General features: G+C 40.4%; 1 protein-coding gene across 1 annotated transcript in view; it reads right to left on the bottom strand.

Moving 5' to 3' along the window:
• HFM1 (helicase for meiosis 1) overlaps positions 1–21,058 on the bottom strand; it is a gene marked incomplete at its 3' end in the record, with an annotated part of 112,893 nt that overhangs the window by 18,339 nt on the left and 73,496 nt on the right. The window contains exons 22-31 of the mRNA XM_084638080.1: positions 15,669–15,754; positions 10,260–10,343; positions 7,313–7,470; positions 6,286–6,389; positions 5,676–5,828; positions 4,982–5,077; positions 4,431–4,549; positions 3,474–3,559; positions 3,213–3,322; positions 1,664–1,903 (exon numbers count right to left, since the gene is read on the bottom strand). Of these exons, the coding sequence (XP_084494206.1) occupies positions 1,664–1,903; positions 3,213–3,322; positions 3,474–3,559; positions 4,431–4,549; positions 4,982–5,077; positions 5,676–5,828; positions 6,286–6,389; positions 7,313–7,470; positions 10,260–10,343; positions 15,669–15,754 (1,236 nt within the window). The remainder of the gene's footprint in view (positions 1–1,663; positions 1,904–3,212; positions 3,323–3,473; positions 3,560–4,430; positions 4,550–4,981; positions 5,078–5,675; positions 5,829–6,285; positions 6,390–7,312; positions 7,471–10,259; positions 10,344–15,668; positions 15,755–21,058) is intronic.

The raw sequence follows: 21,058 nt of genomic DNA, 5'->3' as shown, positions 1-21,058 counted from the left end.
CCTTATACCTTTGGTATGGAATATGAGAACAACTGCACAGGTGTGGTCCAACAGACACTATTTGCTAGAAATCTCTGGTCTCAAGTGCATGATGCGCCTGTGTGTCCACATGTGGAATACACATAGGGACCACCATTTGAAGAAGAAACTAATTTAGACAGGTGTTTTTACCATTGTATTGGTCAACTCTGCTCAGAGTGGGGATAGACAAAATGGTGGTGAAAACAGTTTAGCCTGCTTGAGCCCTATCTATGGTACAGCTCCTGCCATTGCTACCAACAGGGGTGAATTAAGGGTCATGTTTTTGTCAGTGTAGATGCAGCCTATTTTAAGAGTTTAACTTAACATTTGTAAAACTCCCATTTTTTTCTGGTGCTTTACCTGTTGATTAATTTTAAAGTTAACATTTATCCACACTGCAGCATAAATAAAAAAACAACAAATTCACATATTTACAAAATTATCACGAATTCTGAATTGATCTATCATTTGACTTTCATGATAATTTGGAGACTTTTAATACACTTGTTTCCTTATATTTCTTTTCTATTGATTTTAAGCACGTATATAGCTGCAGAAGGAAATACATTGCAAGTGTATTTACTTTAATATGGTTACATTCACTTGTGAGTACAAGTAATGCTTAATTCAATATGCACTTTAACAAAGGTTTATTTTGTCTTCAAAACCACACTGCTTATTGAAACATAGAAAGCAGAAGGGCCAAAACAATTCCTAATTTTCAGAAACCATTATTTTCCTAACTTAAAGCATGCATCCTGATAGAGCTATCCTACCCAGGCCCTGGTGAATAGGCCCAATTCTGCAAATTCCATTTACTTCACTGAGATTTGAAGGTGCTCTGCACCTTATAGAAAAGGGCCTAAAAAGTGAATATTTACATGGAGAGACAGTGGAAGAAAGGAAACTTTCCCTTCTCGCAACCTGTATTCTAATCAAATACTGTGGATGGCTCTTCCAGTCATCTGTCTTTGTGAGAGGGATTGGTTATGGACTCAATCAGGAAGAACCAGCTTCACTGTGATTGTGAAATAGGGAATAATACACATGAAATCAGGTCCATGAACCTGACTATGATATAATGTATGGGGAAAAGGTGGATATGGTGTCTGTAATTCAGGCCACAAAAAGGGAGTAATCTTTGGCAATTGCAAAGTAATTTCAGCATTTAGACAGTAGAACTTGCCTGCTGAAAAAAGGCAAAATCTATTGATCTTAAAATCTCTGAAGTCTATGGTGATTGAGAGGGCTAGCAAGTGCTGAGTCTATAATTTGTTGGTAAGGCCTACAATTAACTGTACCAAATTGGAAACAATTTAAGTGAAAACATTAACTATTTCCCTGCTCATTATTTTAACAAACACCCAACTTCTGAGACTGTGAATGAAGGTTGAGTAGAAAACTATCTTTGATATTTAGGCTGCAATAATCTTGAATGAAAAATCTGTCTTTAAACAACAATTCTAAATCAGCTGGTCAATTAAGTTACCCACAGATTTTAAGTTAAATTTTACTTCAGATCATAATCACTTTTAACAAAAAGGGGGCGAAGAGTTAATTTGAGGAAGATTATCTGGTGCACTGTCCATTTGGTACATACAGTGACAATTATAAACAATAGGTTACACCAAAATAATTTTACCTAAATCTCTACTCTCCACACCAGTGAAAAAGCTGCTAGCATGTATTAATTTGTCATCATCAAAATCATCCCAAACTTCATCTCCCAATTCAAAGTTCACATTCAAAGCCTCTGAAAACCAAGAGCTGCTTTTATCTGCATTAGTCAAATGCTGCATTAAAGATTCTTTAAAATTTTTCTTTGACGTCATTGTCTGATGGCTCTCCTCACTTACAGTCACAGAATGTTCCCAAGAGAAATCTGTAATGCAATTATAATAGGGGTGTAAAACTCTGGATTACATGCTTAAGAGTATTTGTTCAACCTATAAAAAAAGCAAACTATGTTAGCTACACACTTTTTCTCAACGTTATTTTAAGAAAACAGTCATCTTCACAGCAAATTCCAGCAAGGGACCCTTATAAAGAATATTTCAAGTCACCTCTGATTTAATTTTTTCTTCAAGTGTGAGAATTATGGTTTGATAGAGTGCAAGTTTAACACGGACAAGCCCAGTCCCTTTACCTTCCCACCCCATTCATTTGCTCTTTATTCACTCTATTTAGTCTTACTCACTGTCTCCCTCTCCTATAAATTCAACTCCCCAAAACTAATCACAGCAGACTAACACATTTTAAACAATTAATTTTAAAAGCATTTAACTAAAATATGTAGAGATAGCTGCACTAAAACATTATTTGAGAGTACTATGCAGAAGGGTTTTCATTTCCTTTCATTGCTTGAGTAGCAGAAATGAGCATAAGCAGATGTGGAGGCAGTACATTTCTGGAGATACACATTCAAGTTAGCAGTATTTTCTATTTCTTTTGTTACCTTTTGAACACTGGAAATAGAACACAATTGTATACTGTAAATCGCCGTGCACTAGAAATGGAAAGCACTTAACATGCAGTGTATGTAAATGAAAATAGTTTATGTGGTAGGATTGGGACCTTCATCAACAATGATGGGAAGCAGCAATAAAGTTTCATTGACTATTGATATATGCTCACATTTATGGAGCAATTAGAACCTTGAAAGATATTAAAATAAAACTTTAGTTTTTAATATAAATAGAGAGGTTTTACTAAAGGTTAATTTAGCTGTTTTAAGAGCCCAACAATACAAAGCATAATGCTCACTTTTCACTCAGATACTCCACTGATGATGGGAAACGTGTGTGGAAAAAGAAGGAGATAGAGGTAAACTATCTGATGCATTACAACTGGCATCAATGGGAATGAGCACAGTCATAAGCATCCAACTCAGTAATAAGTTTTTACAGAATTGGGCCCTAAGGTATTAGAACTAACCAGTACATTTTTCCTTTAAGGGACATTTATTGGCTGAGATCTGTTCTTGAAACTTTAATTGATTTTTAGAAGAAAAGCCAATGTCAAATCAAGTTCCTTACCTTGACAGAACATATTGTATTGCCCTAATTATGCAGTTCCCTGCAGCACTATGGTGGTTGCTGTAGTGATTTCAACAGGTTTAATTCTGCAAGAAACGTTTAATTCAAAACAATGAAAAAAATCATAGAAAATCTCATACATTAGTAATAACTTACCACTCTTTTCATAACTCTCTGATTGCAGTTGGTTCTGAGGTCTACCAAGGATGTTAACATTATTCCAGTGTTCTCGTGAAGCTGAGGCAGAAGACTGTGTGTAGTCAGACCTTCATACAAATCAGTAAAACAGAGTCACAAGAAAGTTGCAAATTAAAAATAATTTGATTCATAAAACAGGTCTTCACTGCTTATGCCAGTGAGAGAATTTAAACTGAGCAGGTTTTAAATTTTATTTTACTTATAGCAATAATATAATACCTTGGCAATGCTGGCAGCAAAGATTTCGGTGTAAAAACAAATGGTTTCAGATCCACATTTTGAGATTTATTTAACTGTATCTGCATCTAAAAAAAATTATTACAGATGATTAGTGTATTATTGTATTTTAAATAGTCTGCATCACACCACTTGCACTTTCCAAAAAATAGGGAAGCCACTATAGGAAGAAAGTTGTTATTCATATTTTATAGAATTAATGCATGAAATGTGCAGCTACCTGATGGAACAGATTTTTTAAAAAGTTTTATAAATCACATTACTCAATTTAGCCAGTGAGATCTTGGAGTAATGCAAATATCTCAGCAAGACCAGACTGTTAACCACACTTCTTTCTCTGTTATCTATGGGCCAAATCATCCTCCACTGCAGAAAAAACTGCAAGGAGGGGGAAATAAGCATTGCAGAAACTCAGATGCTACATTCTTCCCATAGGGAAGAGAGATTTGCAGGCACATCCAGGGGGCAAAGCGCTTAGCCTTGATACTTTGTAGAGTCTAAGAATCTAAAAATAATGTTACTCTTAACATCTCCCCTGGCAGCATAATTCTCTCAGGACACCAGTATTAATTTTTACTTATAATTTCAGGTAGTATTTCCCTAGGTTGCCACATAGAATGGTGGCTTCCAGCTATGCCTGCTACTTAGTCCACCATACTTTCCTAAATCTGCAGAGTACAAATCAGGCAGTGTTTGCAGAAAAAGGCTTCCACAGGCTCATGGGAAGCATACAACTTAGCAACTACACCCTTCCAAGATTACTGGGCCTTTCCTATCTTTTTTGTGTTCCTTTGCTATTTCCATATTTCACAGCAATGGGACACATTTGATCCTATGTGTCTGTATGTGATTAACAAAATACCTTCAACCCATAATACTTATATATTCAATAAATAAGATTAAATAAAAAAATTTTCAGGAACGTGTGTTAAAACGAACCTTTAGTCGTTTGACTGGGGGAACTGATGAAATTGCATTTCTGTTCCTTAAATCAGCTAGGTATGAAGAAAACTTTGAATCTCTCTTTAACTCAGATTTCTGTGAAACTCCAATTTTACCTAAGAAAAGGAATTGAAGATTCTTCAGATTAAATTTTAGGGGTAAAATACAGGCCCCATTTGAGTCAATGGGAATTTTGACTTCAACAGGGCTAAGATTTCATCTTAGATGTTTTATAAGAGACAATTTTTGATGCATTTGTTTTCATACAAAAATATGAAAAGCTTGACATTGCTATCAAATTCTGTAAAATATTACTCTTCGTTGTATTCGCTACAGAATAATTATACTGCAGTTATTTATTAATAATTTTTACTTTTTAGATTGCATCATAGTGACATTTTAAGCATGATTCTCTTGCTGTGTACTCTTTTTATACCAATGTCACCATTAATATCAACAAAATTAATCCTAATTTACACTTGTGTAAATGAGGGAATTAGATCCTTTGAATTTAGATGTTAGAAATAATGAGGTTTCATGAAACTCACAGCAGTCGTGTCCACATACATCTTTATTTTTACAGTGATGGCTGCATTCTCTGTTCCCAAGTTTCATGTAGGTGGTCTCTCGGTTACAGGCACCTCCTGAGGTAATAGAAGAAGAAATGCTGCCGTTTTTCTATTTCACTGATTTTATTGAGGGTTTCTCAGGGAGAAAAAGGAACAAAGTCATCCATGACACTAGATTTTTGTTCACCCTCAAAAAACTTTTGGGTCAAAAAAGTCAACTGCTTCTTGTTTGTCAGAGAGACTTCCTCTTTGGGTTGCTAAGACTGTTTTCATAGCAAAGCAATAACTGTTCCCACTAAAAGCTGTGAGCATCATGTCAACACCACCCTAAAACTCTGAAGGCATGAGGTACTAGATGTCCAACTTCTCTCCCTAATTCATTTCCCTATGGAAACGTACTTCACTACCTATTGAGCCAATACAGCAACACTTGATGCCCTTGTTGTGACTTGATGGAAATAGTCACAACTGTCTATACTGGATTCAAAGCCACAGTACACTAAATTCCTTAATATATTGTAGTGTGTTTTCATACAACATTTTACCCAAAAGTGAAGAAAGATGAACAAATATGGGGCCCAGTCCGGCTCATATTGAAGTAACTGACCAAACGTCCATTGACCTCAACAGGAGCAGGATATGGGACTCTATTCTTTAGAGTATTATTAATTACCTGTATCCTTTCTCGCTCCTGTTGATCTTATTGAAGAGGCATGATACATAGGTGAAGACTCAGCTTCTAATTTTCTTTGTAAAACCACTTCATTTCCAAACCTTTTTGGTCCTAAGTAAAAGGCTGTATAGTTTTGCTGAATATCCACCCCAACTTTTAGAAATGGAACACAAAAATGTTTATGTAAATTGAAAAATATTTTCTTATATTACCATTTACACAAGGTTAAAGACAAGGAGCGATTTGCCATTAAGAGAATCAATGTTAAATCAGGCAAATCTGATATGATGAATTGGTATGTGGCTCAGAACTGATGGAGAGGAGATTGGAAAACTTTGGGGATGGATGGGGATAAGTATGGGCTGAAATGTTTTGGAGTCGTCTTCTAAAGAGTTTTGGGGAGAAGGGCTCAGGTTAAATCCTAGGGAGCAAGGAGAGATGACTTGCAACGTATATGACACTAACATGAAACAGTTACATTAGAAAAAAAATCTCATAATTAATTAATTTTTATTGAAGTTTTGGGTTGGTATAAAGGAAACTGGTTTCACTATTTATTCAACATCTTTAAAAGTATATTTTAAAGTACTAATCATATCAATAAACCTACCATATTCAGAGCTAATTAAATTTATACTAAGTTCCTCAGATTTAAGAGCTCTTTTCGCTTCAATTTTTTTAGTCCAATTTCCATTTTTCAGCAAGACAGAATCCCTGCAACATATAATAATATAATGATTATATATACTGTCCATCAATGGACAGTAAGATAGTGGTAAACATTTTATGAAAAAAAGTCACGTTATTTGCGATGCTAGCAGTATGGAAATCTGGTAAAAGACCATAGAGCAGTTTTGATTCAGGGGATCAAATTGATGAGGGGTCTCAAAAACATTCCAATAGGATGTGCCTTCAGGGATGCAGCCCTAAGATAGCCAGGGTCCTGAGATGACATTCCAGTTTTGCAAGGTGGAAAGAGCACGCCTTCCTCTTTGTGAGGACTTGATCAGGACCCAGGTGCAGGTCATTTAGTTGGAGAAGATTTATTTTACTCTTTGTTTCCCATTCCCTTCATGTACAGCTCATCCAACTGGAGAGAGAGTGTCTAATTCCTCCGCCAGGTGAAAAAAACGTGTGTAGGGAAGGTAGGCAAGTGCTGCCTATGTAAATAATTCAGTACCTAATTTTCATGAGTAACAATTCAAAAAGTTTCCTTTCTGTAAGCATTAAGTAATGTAAATTTTGTGTATTTATATTAAAACTGGATGCTTTTGGCTTCAATATAATCAATAAAATTGATAACACAACTGCACAGATATTTAGAATGGCATGATATATGCAAGGGGACTGACTTTTTTGGACTGCGCCTTGTTTAGCCATTTACACCAGTGCAAAGCACCTGTAAAATGCTACGAAATCAGGAAGCACTTTATACGCATTTTGCACAGGACACAGAGCAAGAGAGAATAGGGCCTAGGGAATCCATTTGCAGCAGGACTTCCACTAAAATAACAGATATTTCGTTAGTCTCATTAATATAAAAAATGTTACACCAACTATATATTATTTGACTCTTCATGGAAATAATACAAAATGACATTCCTAAAGATGTAAATAACATGACTGATCACACTTACATAATTTTCTGTTTAAAAACCACTTGATTATCAGCATCTCCTATGAGTAAGGTTACATAGTGAAAATCTGGTGCAGTTCTCTTAATCTGAAGTTGTTCAAAGTTTGTTAATATGATGGTCACTAAGATTTCAGCCACTGTATCATTATATTTTGCAAGCTAGGAAAATAAATCATACATAAAATGATATAACCAGTAAAAACACTTCAGAGTAAGCCACACTCCTTTTCATGAATTTGTACACCAAGAACAAAGGCTCAATTTGGACAGGTGCAATTTCAACAGAACACACATTTATTTTGTCCACAATCAGAAAGGGCGATCATCGTGAGTTCATTGCCGAGATTCTAAGTTTGAATGACTGTTCAAAGATGCTCTGCACTTCTAGCCAAAGATGAATGGAACAGCACAGAAAAACCCCTTCTGTTCACTGCCAAGGAAAATAGAAACCTGATTCTATGAGGGATGCCCACCAGTGATTTCTGGTGGAACAGTCTGTTTACTAGTAAATCCAAAGATAGATATGAATGCTCCTCATGTATCCATTGCTGGAGTTCAAACACCAGAAATAAAGATTCATGCCCTGTTTCTACTAGCATTTCAACATGTTTTACAGTCTTTAAACCAGGTGCTTTCTAGAAATATGGAATTTATAAAATATCTATTTTACTAGAACTTTATTAAGTAATCCTAGTGTTTTCAAAATATGTCAGACTGGTGATGCAAGTGAATCAACTATTATTCCATTCACCCAAATAACAAGTTCATTACAGACAGCAGCGAGGCAAGCTTTCTCAGCACTTGCCCTGTTCCTCATTCGAATGTGTATCTGTCTGATTTAGAAGGAGACTACTTTAGGCGAGTGAAGCTAGTTCGGTCTCCATTCTTTTTCTAATGTTAAGACTGCAATGATGAGTGCTAATCATGGCAGTTTTGAGAGTGGACTTTTTTCATGACAAATTAGACTGAGACCATCAACTTCTTTCTCACAAACCCCTAAAGAACCTTCCTATTATAATGACTTACAGTCACAACTGCCAGTTCTATGTGGGAGACAAGGGGCAGGAGGGAATATTTTTTATTGGACTTACTTCTGTTCGTGAGTGAGACAAGCTTTCAGGCTTACATAGGTTTCGGAGTAGTAGCTGTGTTAGTCTGTATTTACAAAAAGAAAAGGAGTACTTGTGTAACCTTAGAGACTAACAAATTTGAGCATAAGCTTACATAGAGCTCTTCTTCAGGTCTGGTAGAAGCAGCAGCTCAAAAGTTCGTCTCTCTCACCAACAGAAGTTGATCCAATCAAAGATATTGCCTCACCCACCTTCTCTCTCTAATATCCTGGGACTGACAACTACAACACTGCATAGTTCAGTCTGGCTCACGTTGGTAATCTAACAGTCAAAGCTTCCGTATCCCTTTACTAAGTTTAACAGCTGGGTACTAATTATACCATTTAAAAGATTAATCAGTGGTTAATGGAAGACAGTAACATGATCACCAAATTCTAAAAAAATGAACTGTGCCCGTAATTTTGAAGAATTTTTATGGAAAATATGGGAAATAATTGCTTTGGAGAAACTTATGGTAAAAACAAAGTGTATTTTACATGTATGTATATTTTTCATAAACAATATAATGCTATTTCAAATGCTGATTTGAGATGTCTTGGTTTTTTTCAGTTACTGATATCAGCTATTATGGGTCCAATTTGGATTATATAAATTAAAATATAATCACAATAAATCTTGGCTGAAAAAGAGTAAATACATTAAATACTGATCCTCTATTGTTGGCATAAACAAAAAATGCATCAGACACAAATACATGTGTCAAAATCTTAGCTTCACAGGAAAGAATACCGAATAAGACAAGAAAAATCCTCCTTTTCTCCTATTAATTCGTATGTAAATATGTCTGGGGATGAAGCAAGAAAACTAGATACTTCTTGCTTCAATTTTATAGGAGAAAAAAACTTTAATAATGCAGGCCGATCTTTGTGCAGCATTTATCATTGTTAACTTTTCCTTCTGAAAAGGATTTTAGACTTACTAATACATTATTCAAGTACTTGTGCTAATCTACAAAATGACAGACTAAAACGGAATTGATTATTATAATAGTCATAACACTTTAAACTTATATCAAGTTTTTCATCTTCAAAGTACAAACTGTAACTAATTGTCTTAACAACTCTATGAGGCAATTAAGTGTTATTATCCACATTTTGCAGATGAGAAAGCTGAGGCAGACTGGTTAAGTGACTTGCCCAACACCACAGAGGGAGTGAGTATCAGAATTCAGGATTTCCTGTCTCCCACCCAAAGCATTAGGTCATGACTCCTTTGATATGCATGGTATCAATTATTTGATTCTAATCAGCTATTGTTTCTGTATGTTCCTGAATCTGATATCTAAAAACAGAAAAAAGTTCTTATTGACCTCTTTTTGCCTCATGTTTGATATTTAAGATGGAAGAGAGCTGTCAGATTTACATATTCAAAAGAGCTAGATCAATAGGTGAACTGTCTCCTTTCGCATCTTTTAACATAAAAAGGTTGCTGACAAACAGAAGAAACAAGAAAAGAAAGAGATCAGATATTTTGTGTAGAATGTAGACAACTAACTCAAGAAGTCTTTGAATGAACTTGTGTTTCAGGAACATTTGATTTCTTATGACAATATTTCCTAAAATGTGGAGTGTGGCCATAGAGAGGTCACAAAGAACAATGTTAGGAACACACAATATATATAAATTAAATGGGCAGGCCTTTAACAACACATGGAAAGGTTGAAGAGGGCATGCCTCATTTCATATTCCCCGATGTGGAACTTACACATTTACTATTGTAATATTTTATTGAAACATTTTATTTTTACTATGTTAGCAGAATTCTAAAGCAAAACAATCATAAAAAGCATTACCCAGTAAAGCAATTGGAAGAATTTACCTGTTCAATGCCAAGTTCATATTTTGGCAGGTGTAGCACAGATTCTTTTATTTGGTTTCCAAAAGGAGGATGTCTGTTTAAAATCTGCAAATATTTAGTTTTATTTCTGATATATTACAAGTCATCATGTTTTACCAGTAATAAAAATAACTTCCAAATAAACAAGTTTAACAAGAGAATGCACAGGATCACCTACAACTACCCTTAATATCAAAGAAGTTGGAGGTTTCCATATCGTTTGAAGATTTGGCCCATAATTTGCAAATACTGTACTTATTATTAAAGAGGGATAATTATTTTCCAGGGATGGTATAATTTCTTCTTTCCTCATCCTGATGAAGGAATGTCTTAACTGGAAGTAGTTATTGCTTCACCAACCAGGAAAGAATTGACAAGAAAAAATATCAGTTGCTCTGATGTACAATAACTGTTCAGCCACAAGCAGAATAGTCTCTCAGAGGTTGACTCTCACCTCTCTCATAATCCTCAACAGGCAAGGAACTTGGAACCTACTAAACTCCTTAGTCCCCCACCCCCTCCGCTCACACAAAAAAAAATGCTATAGAAGACTGCCTCCATTAAAATGGATCAGATCACGCTAGAATGAATATGAACAACTTTATCTGATAAATTATACTATTCAGAGTAAGGGCGGGGGAACCCTAGTCCTGGGTAAGGTCTATTCTTGAGAGAAAACTGAGATAGCACATATATGGAGGTCCAAGCATAATTTCATACAAATAAGTGTTTCGGGACCATCGAGAGCGTCTATTGTCATTTTGGAAGGACCATAGTTCCTCTACATTACTGTGGAGTAGGAGAAAGGAGTTGTTTTAGATGCAGGATTGGCAATACCACAATAAAAAGAAGTTACTAGATGACCCAGCATCCACAGGGGTTCCCCTAAGGCAGTGGTTCTCAAACTTTTTTTTTTGTGAACCACTTGAAAATTGCTGAGGGTCTCGGCAGACTACTTAATGGTCTTTCCAAATGTTTGTACTGATAGCTAACTACCGTAAAAAAAAAACGGGTTTTTTTGTTCTATAAATAAAAGCACACAACTCATAGTTTAATATCAGTAATCTTACTTTTCTAATGTGATGGATGTGCCCTCTCTCCCACACTGCAGCAGCCCTCAAGCTGGCACTGGGAAGGAGGGTGGGGGGGTCTCTTCCCCGCCACAGTAGCCACAGAGCTAAGCCTGGGAAGGAGGGCCATCTCTCCCTGGCAGCCGCACCCCTGGGGCTGGGGAAAGTCGCCTCTTTCTCTGGCGACTGCACCCCTGCACATCCCAAATTCGCCCTACCCCCTCTTCTCACCTCACTTACCTCTCCCACCTATCCCCTATTCCTCCCAAGGCCACCACCTCACCTTACATGTGTGTCTTCTCCCGGGTACAGGCACCTAATTGTGGACCCATGCCTCTGCAACTCTACTAATTAGGTGGATGGCCCTTCACTGTCTTGTGTGCAGCTGCCTAGGCGCACACCTTAGAGGAAACTATCTGCGAACCACCTGAATTGAGTTCACAGACCACTGGTGGTCCACGGGCCATAGTTTGAGAACCTCTGCCCTAAGGAAATGTACATTGTCCTAATGTTATAGGCTAGTAGCACCACCTATTAAAGTTTCCTGACATTTTCAATTATAAGACACTATTTTCAGTCACTTAAAACTCTGTCAAACTTTAACCATTAGGCTGAAATTTTCCATTTTTTGGTGTCTGTCACAGGCTGAACTTTTTGGGCAGGAGGGTAAATGTTTCAGCTAAAACAGTTCATCTTCTTCCAAGAATGAGGTTTGCAAAACAAAGCTTTTTTTCTTATGTCAAAAGAATTCTGGTGACTTTTTCTTTGAGAAGCTCTATCACCCCCAGACTTCGGAGCAGGGAACTGACATTTGGCAAGAGTGGCCTTTGTGTTAGGGATCAGAGTAACAGCCGTGTTAGTCTGTATTCGCAAAAAGAAAAGGAGTACTTGTGGCACCTTAGAGACTAACCAATTTATTTGAGCATAAGCTTTCGTGAGCTACAGCTCACTTCATCGGATGCATACTGTGGAAAATGTAGAAGATCTTTTTATATACACACAAAGCATGAAAAAATACCTCCTCCCACCCCACTCTCCTGCTGGTAATAGCTTATCTAAAGCTTATCTATAGCTTATCTAAAGCTAAAGTGATCACTCTCCTTACAATGTGTATGATAATCAAGTTGGGCCATTTCCAGCACAAATCCAGGGTTTAACAAGAACGCCGGGGGTGGGGGGGGGGAGGGTTAGGAAAAAAACAAGGGGAAATAGGTTACCTTGCATAATGACTTAGCCACTCCCAGCCTCTATTCAAGCCTAAGTTAATTGTACCCAATTTGCAAATGAATTCCAATTCAACAGTTTCTTGCTGCAGTCTGGATTTGAAGTTTTTTTGTTGTAATATAGCAACTTTTATGTCTGTAATCGCGTGACCAGAGAGATTGAAGTGTTCTCTGACTGGTTTATGAATGTTATAATTCTTGACATCTGATTTGTGTCCATTTATTCTTTTACGTAGAGACTGTCTAGTTTGACCAATGTACATGGCAGAGGGGCATTGCTGGCACATATCACATTGGTGGATGTGCAGGTTCAATGTGATATATGCCATCATGTGCCAGCAATGCCCCTCTGCCATGTACATTGGTCAAACTGCTCCGTCCCCGCACAGCTCCTAGTGCTATCCAAACTAGGCATGCACCATGCCCAAACAGGAACAGAGCATGCCTGAACACAGGAATACAGGAGTGAAACAACACTTTCTCTGTAATTGCTGCTCCTATCTGCTATGGGCCGGGGGCGGGGTGGGGAGGATCAGGCACCAAAACTGAGAACAGGGAGCTTGCCTCTCATGGGCACTCAAGGACCCTGTGCTAAGCCCAGGCAGCATGAGAGAGCAAGCTGCCTGACTTGAATGCGTAAAGAACAAGAGCCAGACCAGGGGGAAGGAAAGGAGTAGATTGTAACAAGGAGCTTGGTGACACTGACGCTGAAAGTGGGGGAAGGGGAGAGAGAGACAGTGACTGGCAGTTGTGGGTTGACACTGGGATCTGGGGGGAGCCTTGGACTAATTGGAGCCTGGGACTAAGAGCTGGAGGGGGGAAGGGAGGGACTGGCTGAGCAAGGAGACTGGGACAAGAAGCCTGAGGTGTGGAGACTGGGACTGAACAGGCGAAGAGAGCAACTATCTATGAAATACTGGTAAAATGTGTCTTATCCCCCTCTAGTGCTGGTTCACATAGCAAGAGTAGGTTATCATCTGCTATCATTTACTCTGTTGGCTTCAGTGGCAGAGGTCAGCGCTGGGGATCTAGAGGTTCTAACCCTGTTGATGAACCATTTGGATGTCAATATGAACACACATGATGGTATTTGTTTTTTCAGTTTGCTTTTTAAAAAAAATCTAGGAAATTACACACAAAAACTATGTTAACAGAACAAAAAGGTTGCCAAGTCAAGCACACAAAAAGTCATCTTTTGCAATCTTAATTTGGCACTCTTGTGCATATGGTTCACGATATGGTCTTGGATTACATGACCACATATCTTTTCCTTGAGACCCCTGCCTCATTCAGTGCACAGGATGGACTTCCTCTGGACTGAATCAGGGCTGTGTAGTGCAGGGTATTGTCTAGAACAGTGGTTTTCAAACTTTTTTCTGGTGACCCAGTTGAAGAAAACTGTTGATGCCCATGACCCAAAGGAGCTGGGGATGAGGGGTTTGGGGTGTGGGTGGGGCTCAGGGCTGGGGTGAGGCCTGCAAGGTGAGGCTGGGAATGAGGGGTTCACAGTGTGGGAGGGGCCTCTGGGCTGGGGCAGGGGGTTGGGATGCAAGAGGGGGTCAGGGCTCTGGGCTGGAGGTTCAGGCTCTGGGGTGGGGTCGGGGATGAGGGGTTTGGGATGCAGGAAGGGGCTCCAGATTTTGGGGGGGCTCAGAGCTGGGGTAGGGGATTGGGGTACAGGGTTACCTCGGGTGGCTCCTGGTCAGCGGCAGTGCTAAGGCAGGCTTCCTGCCTGTCCCGGCACTGCAAACCGCGATGCACGCCGGAAGGGGCCAGCAGCAGGTCCGGCTCCTAGGTGGAGGTGCACAAGCATCTCCACGCAGCTCCCGCCCGCAGGCACCGCCCCCACAGCTCCCACTGGGCGGGAACCAGCCAATGGGAGTGCGGAGCTGGTGCTCAGGCAGCTCCCAGAGCCCCTTGACCCCCCCGCCTAGGAGCCAGATCTGCTGTTGGCCACTTCCAGGGCGCAGCACTGTCAGAACAGGTAGGTAATAGCCTGCCTTAGCCAGGCAGTACCGCACTAAATGTGGCAGGGATTCTGCAGAGAAGGTAATATGTGATCATATAATTAAATATTGTATCATAATGCATAAACAAAAGGGAGACAAATTAAGGTTGCACAAGCAATCTTAATTCTGGCATTTTCTGACTTTGGAGTACTTGACTTTGCAACTTTACTATTATTTTATCATACTATAAAAACTATGTATGAGAGAAATTTTAAACCAAGGACAATGAACCAAGTAAGGCCACCTGAGTCATTAAAAAAAAAATAAAAAATAAAATTCCAATCTCCCTACCTCCAATGGTAACCTGAATAGCAACCTAACCAAAAGGCCAGAAATGCTTCAAACTGCTGTTCCTCTCCAGAGTAGAGCCAGACCTCGAAAAGCTGCCTCTAGCGCCTACATTAGGTATCTGTACTACACTGTCCTAAACTTTAATGTATTAAATGATGAAACACAAGTAACCAGGGGGAAAAAACAGGGAGAGAAGGCATATTAAGATCTAACAAATTCCCAAATGCAAAACAAGAGTATTAATGAAGTCCACACCATTTGGAGATATCAAAGAGCTCCTTACACCTGTGGGGAGAGGATGCTATCACACTTAAGAAGCAAAAATGCCAAAGAAATTGTGCATCAGGAGCCCAGCAAAATTTAATCCCACATCTTTCCACATCTGCAGTGAGATCCTGGCCTCACTGAGGTTCAATGGGAGTTTTGCCATTGACTTCAGTGGGGCCAGGATTTCATTCTATAACTTTCCACTACTAAAAGGATAATGATGAAATTCCTGAATTTGAGCTATTATTCTTTTAGTTAGTGGAAAGGTCTAGGGTGAATCTCTCTTCCCCCATATAGTAATACAAAAATGTCAGTAAAATTAACATGTAACTTATAATTGAAGCAAAACGTCAACTTAATAACCAACTTCAGGAAAAAAATCAACGACCTCTGTCAGATAATTGCATATTTCTTTAATCTAGTGTGATACTGAACAAGAATAAACCACTTAAAACATTGGAGTCTATAACTCATTAAGTATTAAACATTAGCATTTTCCTTATATAAATATGCATGTAAAATTTTAAATACCAATTCAAGTTCCCTTGTATTTGCATCTTCAATTTTTTTAAACGATGTCAGACCTGCATTTACCATTGCATTTGACAGTGTTACACCTGTAAAAATTGAAAAATGTTGTAATATTTTTATATGGAATTCCTAATCCCAAATTATTACTTTCAACAACTGCATTACAGCAAATAAATATAAAGCATAAGTAATTTTAACAAGAGATCTTTTATCTAACATTTTTTCAATAGGTTGTCAATGTTTTCTTTTCAACAATAGTTAATTTTATTTCTCTTCAGGTGGTCAGAAAATTTAATACTGTGTAGTTCAATTTATACAACAGTATAAACAAAACATAAAAGCAATAAAATGAAGTATAAAACATTTGAGAATGACAATGTCTTTTACTAAGTTATAGAATCAAAGAAAGGCAGATCAAGGGCCAATTCCTGCAGGCTTTACTCAGGAAAAACTCCAACAGTCAGCAAATAACTAATGTGGGCACACAAATGAACAAACAGCACGGCACTGAAATAAAATAAGCTTCCATGCAAGAGACTCCTGTTGACTACCCAGGGGATCCTTTAAGCATATGCTAGAAATCCCTGTGAAGTATATTTTTTTTGGAGGAAGATATAACTAAAATCCACTCTAGGGAGAGCCACTTGTCTCCAAAATCTTCTGGGAGAATATACAGTCCCTGAACAGATTTAGCAAAACACCTGATTAGAATCAGGAAAAGAACAGGCAGTCTCTGTGATCTATTGGACTAAAGGATAAGCTAGCAGGGAATTCTGAAAAAAAAACATGCTTCTGCAAGTATTCCCAATTCCTCAGTCTCCCCTTGTGGTGTTTGGGAGTCAGCACGTAGATTCCAAATCAGGAAATTCCTCCTTAGAACTATGGAATGAATACAAATAACTTGAGACAGAAAAGTCTACTTGAAAGAAATGGAGGTTACTTACTGTAACTGGAAGTTCTTTGAGATGTGTGGTCCTATCTCTATTCAACACGTGATTATGCATGCTGCACACCATATGCCCAAGTGCGAGATTTTGACAAGCAGTGTCCGTTGGCCCACACATGTGCAGTAGGTCTCCTCATTCTCCCAAGCAAGGGCATAAGAGGCAGTGCAGGTCGTTGCCCCTTCAGTTCCTCTCCTTACTGCGAATCTAATCAGATCCGAAGCAGAGGGGACGGAGGACGGGTAGTGCACTACAGATAGGGAACACACATGTCAAAGAATTTCCAGTTACAGTACGTAACCTCCATTTCTTCTTCAAGTCCTGGTCCCTATGTGTGTTCCACATGTGGCTGTTGGGCAAGCTGAGCTCAGACTGGAGGTGGGTGTGAGGAAGCAGGCAGCAAGGACGCTTGCGGTACTGCAGATCCCATTGCTGAATCCGCAGCAGAAGCCTGGATTAGTGCATGTCTAGCAAATGTGTTGTAAGGGACCAGGGCATAGGCAGTCTGATCTAGCGGTCACAGCTGGGCTGGGGTCCACACATCAGGGTGGGTAACCAGTGAACAGGGGTCGGAGGAAATCACTGGAGCTGGGTTCAATACAAAGAGTCAGGATCAAAGTCAGACCAGGATCGGAGACCACAGATAGTACAAGGCTGGAATCGGAGACTGGATATCAGAGGTGCTACCAGGCTAGAGTCAGGAGGCAAAAGCAAGGGTCAGGCTGGGACTGGAGACCAGAATGAGGAGACGAGGTGAGGTCTGGAGTTGCAGCAGGCCCAAAGTCTGTGTGGCTGTCCAGAAAATTTTCTGGGACAACCACCAGGGTTAAATAGGGTGGTTGAACAATCAGAGGGCCACAAGGTACTGCCACTCGGGGTCTCCCGGGCAGTACTTCCTGCAGCACCTATTCTTCATGGTGCTTCCTGACTAGGGCCTCCTGGTAGCACTGTGAGACTGTCAGCCATCTTACATTTTTAAGACCTGGGTTCTAGTCCCTGTATCCTTATATCATCCCCTTCTCCAGAGGCATCCTTCCTCCAGATGGGCACTGGGCCTGGTTTATCTGAGGGGTCTTGATGAAACCTTTTTAGCAGGTCAGGGGCATGGACATGGGCAGCAGGTTCCTCAGAGTATTTTAACCCTAACCTTCTCAATTGATTAGGTAGTACAGTCTCTCCCCCTCTGCAGTTTAGAGTCAGGATAGCATGGACTAAATACTCTTGGACCTGGACTGGTGGGGGCAGCTGTTGGGACCAATCAAGAAAGGGGTCCATCTTGTAATGCTTCCGGAGGGATACACAGAAAACTTAATAACTTTCAAGAGATTGAGGGAGCTGCCATTTGAATGACAGGGTTGATTTGCTTACAAATCCAGAAGGGTCTGAGGAACTGGTGGTCTAGCGTATGGGATGGCTTATTCATTCAGAGGTGTTTTGCTGCAAGCCAGACCTTTTGACCCATCATGAGAGCTGGGTCTTCCTGGTGTCAACAACTGCATACTTGTAGTTCCTTTTCACATCTTCAAGGTGGTCCTTAAGTTTCTCCTGTATATGGTGAATTTGTTGGTTTCAGTCACCGGCTGCTGGGTTCGGGGAGGCTGCTGGCACAGCTAGGTGAAAGCAAGGCTGGAACCCATAATTTGCAAAGAAGGCACTCTGCCTCGTGGAGGCATAATCAGCATTGTTGTATGAGAACTCGGCATAAAAAAGGAGGGAGAACTAGTTATCTTGATGGTAATTAACCAAGCACTGTAGGTATTGCTCTAATACTTAGTTCACCCTCTCTCTCTGCCCATCTGTCTAGTGGTGGTACATGGAGGAAATAAAAGTGTGAACATCCATTAGACAGAGGGCTTCATGCCAAAAGCATAAGACCAACTGAGGGCCTTGGTCCAAAGTGCTACAGTCTAAAAGCCCATGAAGATGGATCACATGAACTGCTAGGAATCGAGCCATTGTTTCAGCAGAGGTTAGGTCGATACAGTGGATGAAATGCACCATTTTGATCAATTGGTCTACAACAGTTAAGGCGACTGTGTGGCCAGAGGAAGGGAGTTGCACTATGGAGTCCAGGGTGATGGAGGCCCAGGGTCTAGGGGAAGTCTCTGGAGTACTAGGGCATCAAGGGGAACCATGGTATGAGCACACTGGTCACAAGAGTCAACGTGATCCTGGACTTCAGCTTACCTACGGGGCCACCAGGAGAAATGGGAAGGTGTGTGGACCCAATGGAGGTTCATGGCAAAGATGGGTGTTAGTAGCCGTTCTAGCCAGGGGCGCCTCGGTGGAATGTATATGTGCCCATCGATGTAGGTGATCCTATCCGGTGTAGAGAACTGCATTTTTGTTCTGGGTCTCATTTGCTCAGGCTGTTCCACCACCTCCTGAGCTAACAAATTGCCCTGTGAAGTGAATCGGATTAGATGAAGCAAGTTCTGGTGTATTGTGGCACTAAGGAAGTTGTGAGGTTTTAGGAGAGAGGCTGGTTCTTGATTAGGCTCCGCATTCTCTTAGCAATAGTCTCCCTTTCAGGATATGCCATCGGCTTTCCCATTCCTGGTTGATAGGTGATGACAAAAATCAAACTGGAGAAAGAATAATGCCTACCTGAGCTGTCTTTGGTTTAAAGCTCGAGCCGCATTCAGATATTCAAGATCAAAAAAGACTTGCATTGGGCGCTGGGCTTCCTTGAGGTTATGGCACCACTCTTCAAAGGCTGATTTAATGCATTTCCTTATCTAATGTATCATAATTCCATCTGGCAGGGGTGAGTAGTAGGACCAGGGGTGTAACATTTGCTGTGGACCATGTCTCTGAGACAGTATGGCTCCAATGACTACACTGGAGACACTGGCTTCCACTCTGAATGCCTGGGTGAGGGCCAAGTGTGCTAGAATGGGAGTGGTGGTGAAAGCAGCTTTGAGCTCTTCAGAAGCATGGTCAGCTTTGCGTGTCCAAACAAATGTGATGGCCTTGCAGAGGAGGTTGCTCATGGGGGCTATGTGCCCTGAGAAGCCCGGAATTAAATTCTGGTAAAAATTCAAGAAGCCCAGAAAAAGCTGTAACTCATGGGGGGACCAGAGCGTTGCCCCCCTGCGGATGACCTCTAACTTCTGTTGATCCATCTGGAGAAAGGATGTATCCAAAGAATTTTGTGGAGGACAGATCAAAGGTACCTTTTTCCAATTTCATGAACAGCCTATACTTTCATAGCTTTTCCAGCATGGAATCAAATGGTAACAATGCTGATCAGGGTTATCTGAAAACATAAGTATGTCATCAAGAAAGATGACTACATACTGCTACAGGATGTCTCTAAATACATTGTTCACAGAGTGCTGAAAGATCTCTGGAGCACTGGTCAGACTGAATGGCATTACTAAATATTCAAAGTGCCCACAGAGGATGTGTACTAGATTGTAAACACCCCGGAGGCCCAGTTTGGTGAAAATTCTGGTAGAGTGCACATGTTCTAGTAACTCGAAGATGAAGGGTGGGGGATACCAGTTATGGAATGTCACCTGGCTTAGTGCCCAATAGTCTACATAAATTCGGCTTCCTTTTCTGGGATGAAATAGTACCTCTCAGCCCTCCTAGGTGTGGGGCTACAGGATGCTGGGCTGTGCCAGATTGATATTGCCAGTTCCAATATGGTCTCGTTAACTGGGAGGGCCATCTTACTTTGGCCCTGAGGCTGCAGAATGTCCAGCAGTCAGTGGTATGGGTCTTGGACTTCCTCCAGGGGTATCTAGAGATTGCTAACCACTCTTTGCAGCAACTCCTGGTATTGTCTATGGTTATTCGGTGGGGATGGAGGAGAGACTACCTCATCTGGATAGGAGGAGGAAATCCTGTTGAACTGCTGGTACCTGTGATTCTGGCTCAATATCCTCCTCATACACTCACAGATCCAGTTGTTGGTGAAAGAAGAGCAGAAAGACTCCTGAGTGGATCCCAGGCATCTGTTACGGGGATCCCACGGCTCCCAATAAGGCCAGAACGGAGGAGCCACTTGTTCGTGGGGGACCCTATGGCACGGTCTCTGGGGAAGTCATCTCTATAAGGGTAGTGGCCATAAGTCCTGAATTGCCTGTCTGCGCTCGACTCTCTCCAGGAAGGATGTAAGAGGGGCCAGCATGAATCTGAAGATTGGCCTTGTTGAAATGGCAGACACATCAGTACCAGGGCAATCCTGCCTGATGGCTATAAGTGAGAGGATTAAGGGGAAATCAAAGTAGTATCTGTCCCTTAGGAAGGCTGGGCCAGAGAAGAGGGGGGACTGCAAGTAGAAAAGATATCCACTGGTGCCATGTAGGTCTCTGTGTGTCCCGGTGTGCAACAGTTCCCAGTGGTTGGCACCAACAATACCAGCGTGTCCCTGGGTGTAGTACATACTTTGGGTGGACAGGTAGGAACCAAGAAGTCCAGACCCACACTTGTAGATGG

Source organism: Lepidochelys olivacea (assembly GCF_965140295.1).
Source record: "Lepidochelys olivacea isolate rLepOli2 genome assembly, chromosome: 8".
In the NCBI taxonomy this organism is placed as follows: Eukaryota; Metazoa; Chordata; order Testudines; family Cheloniidae; genus Lepidochelys; species Lepidochelys olivacea.
Note: the sequence above shows the minus strand (reverse complement) of the source record. Positions and strands in the feature narration are given on the sequence as shown.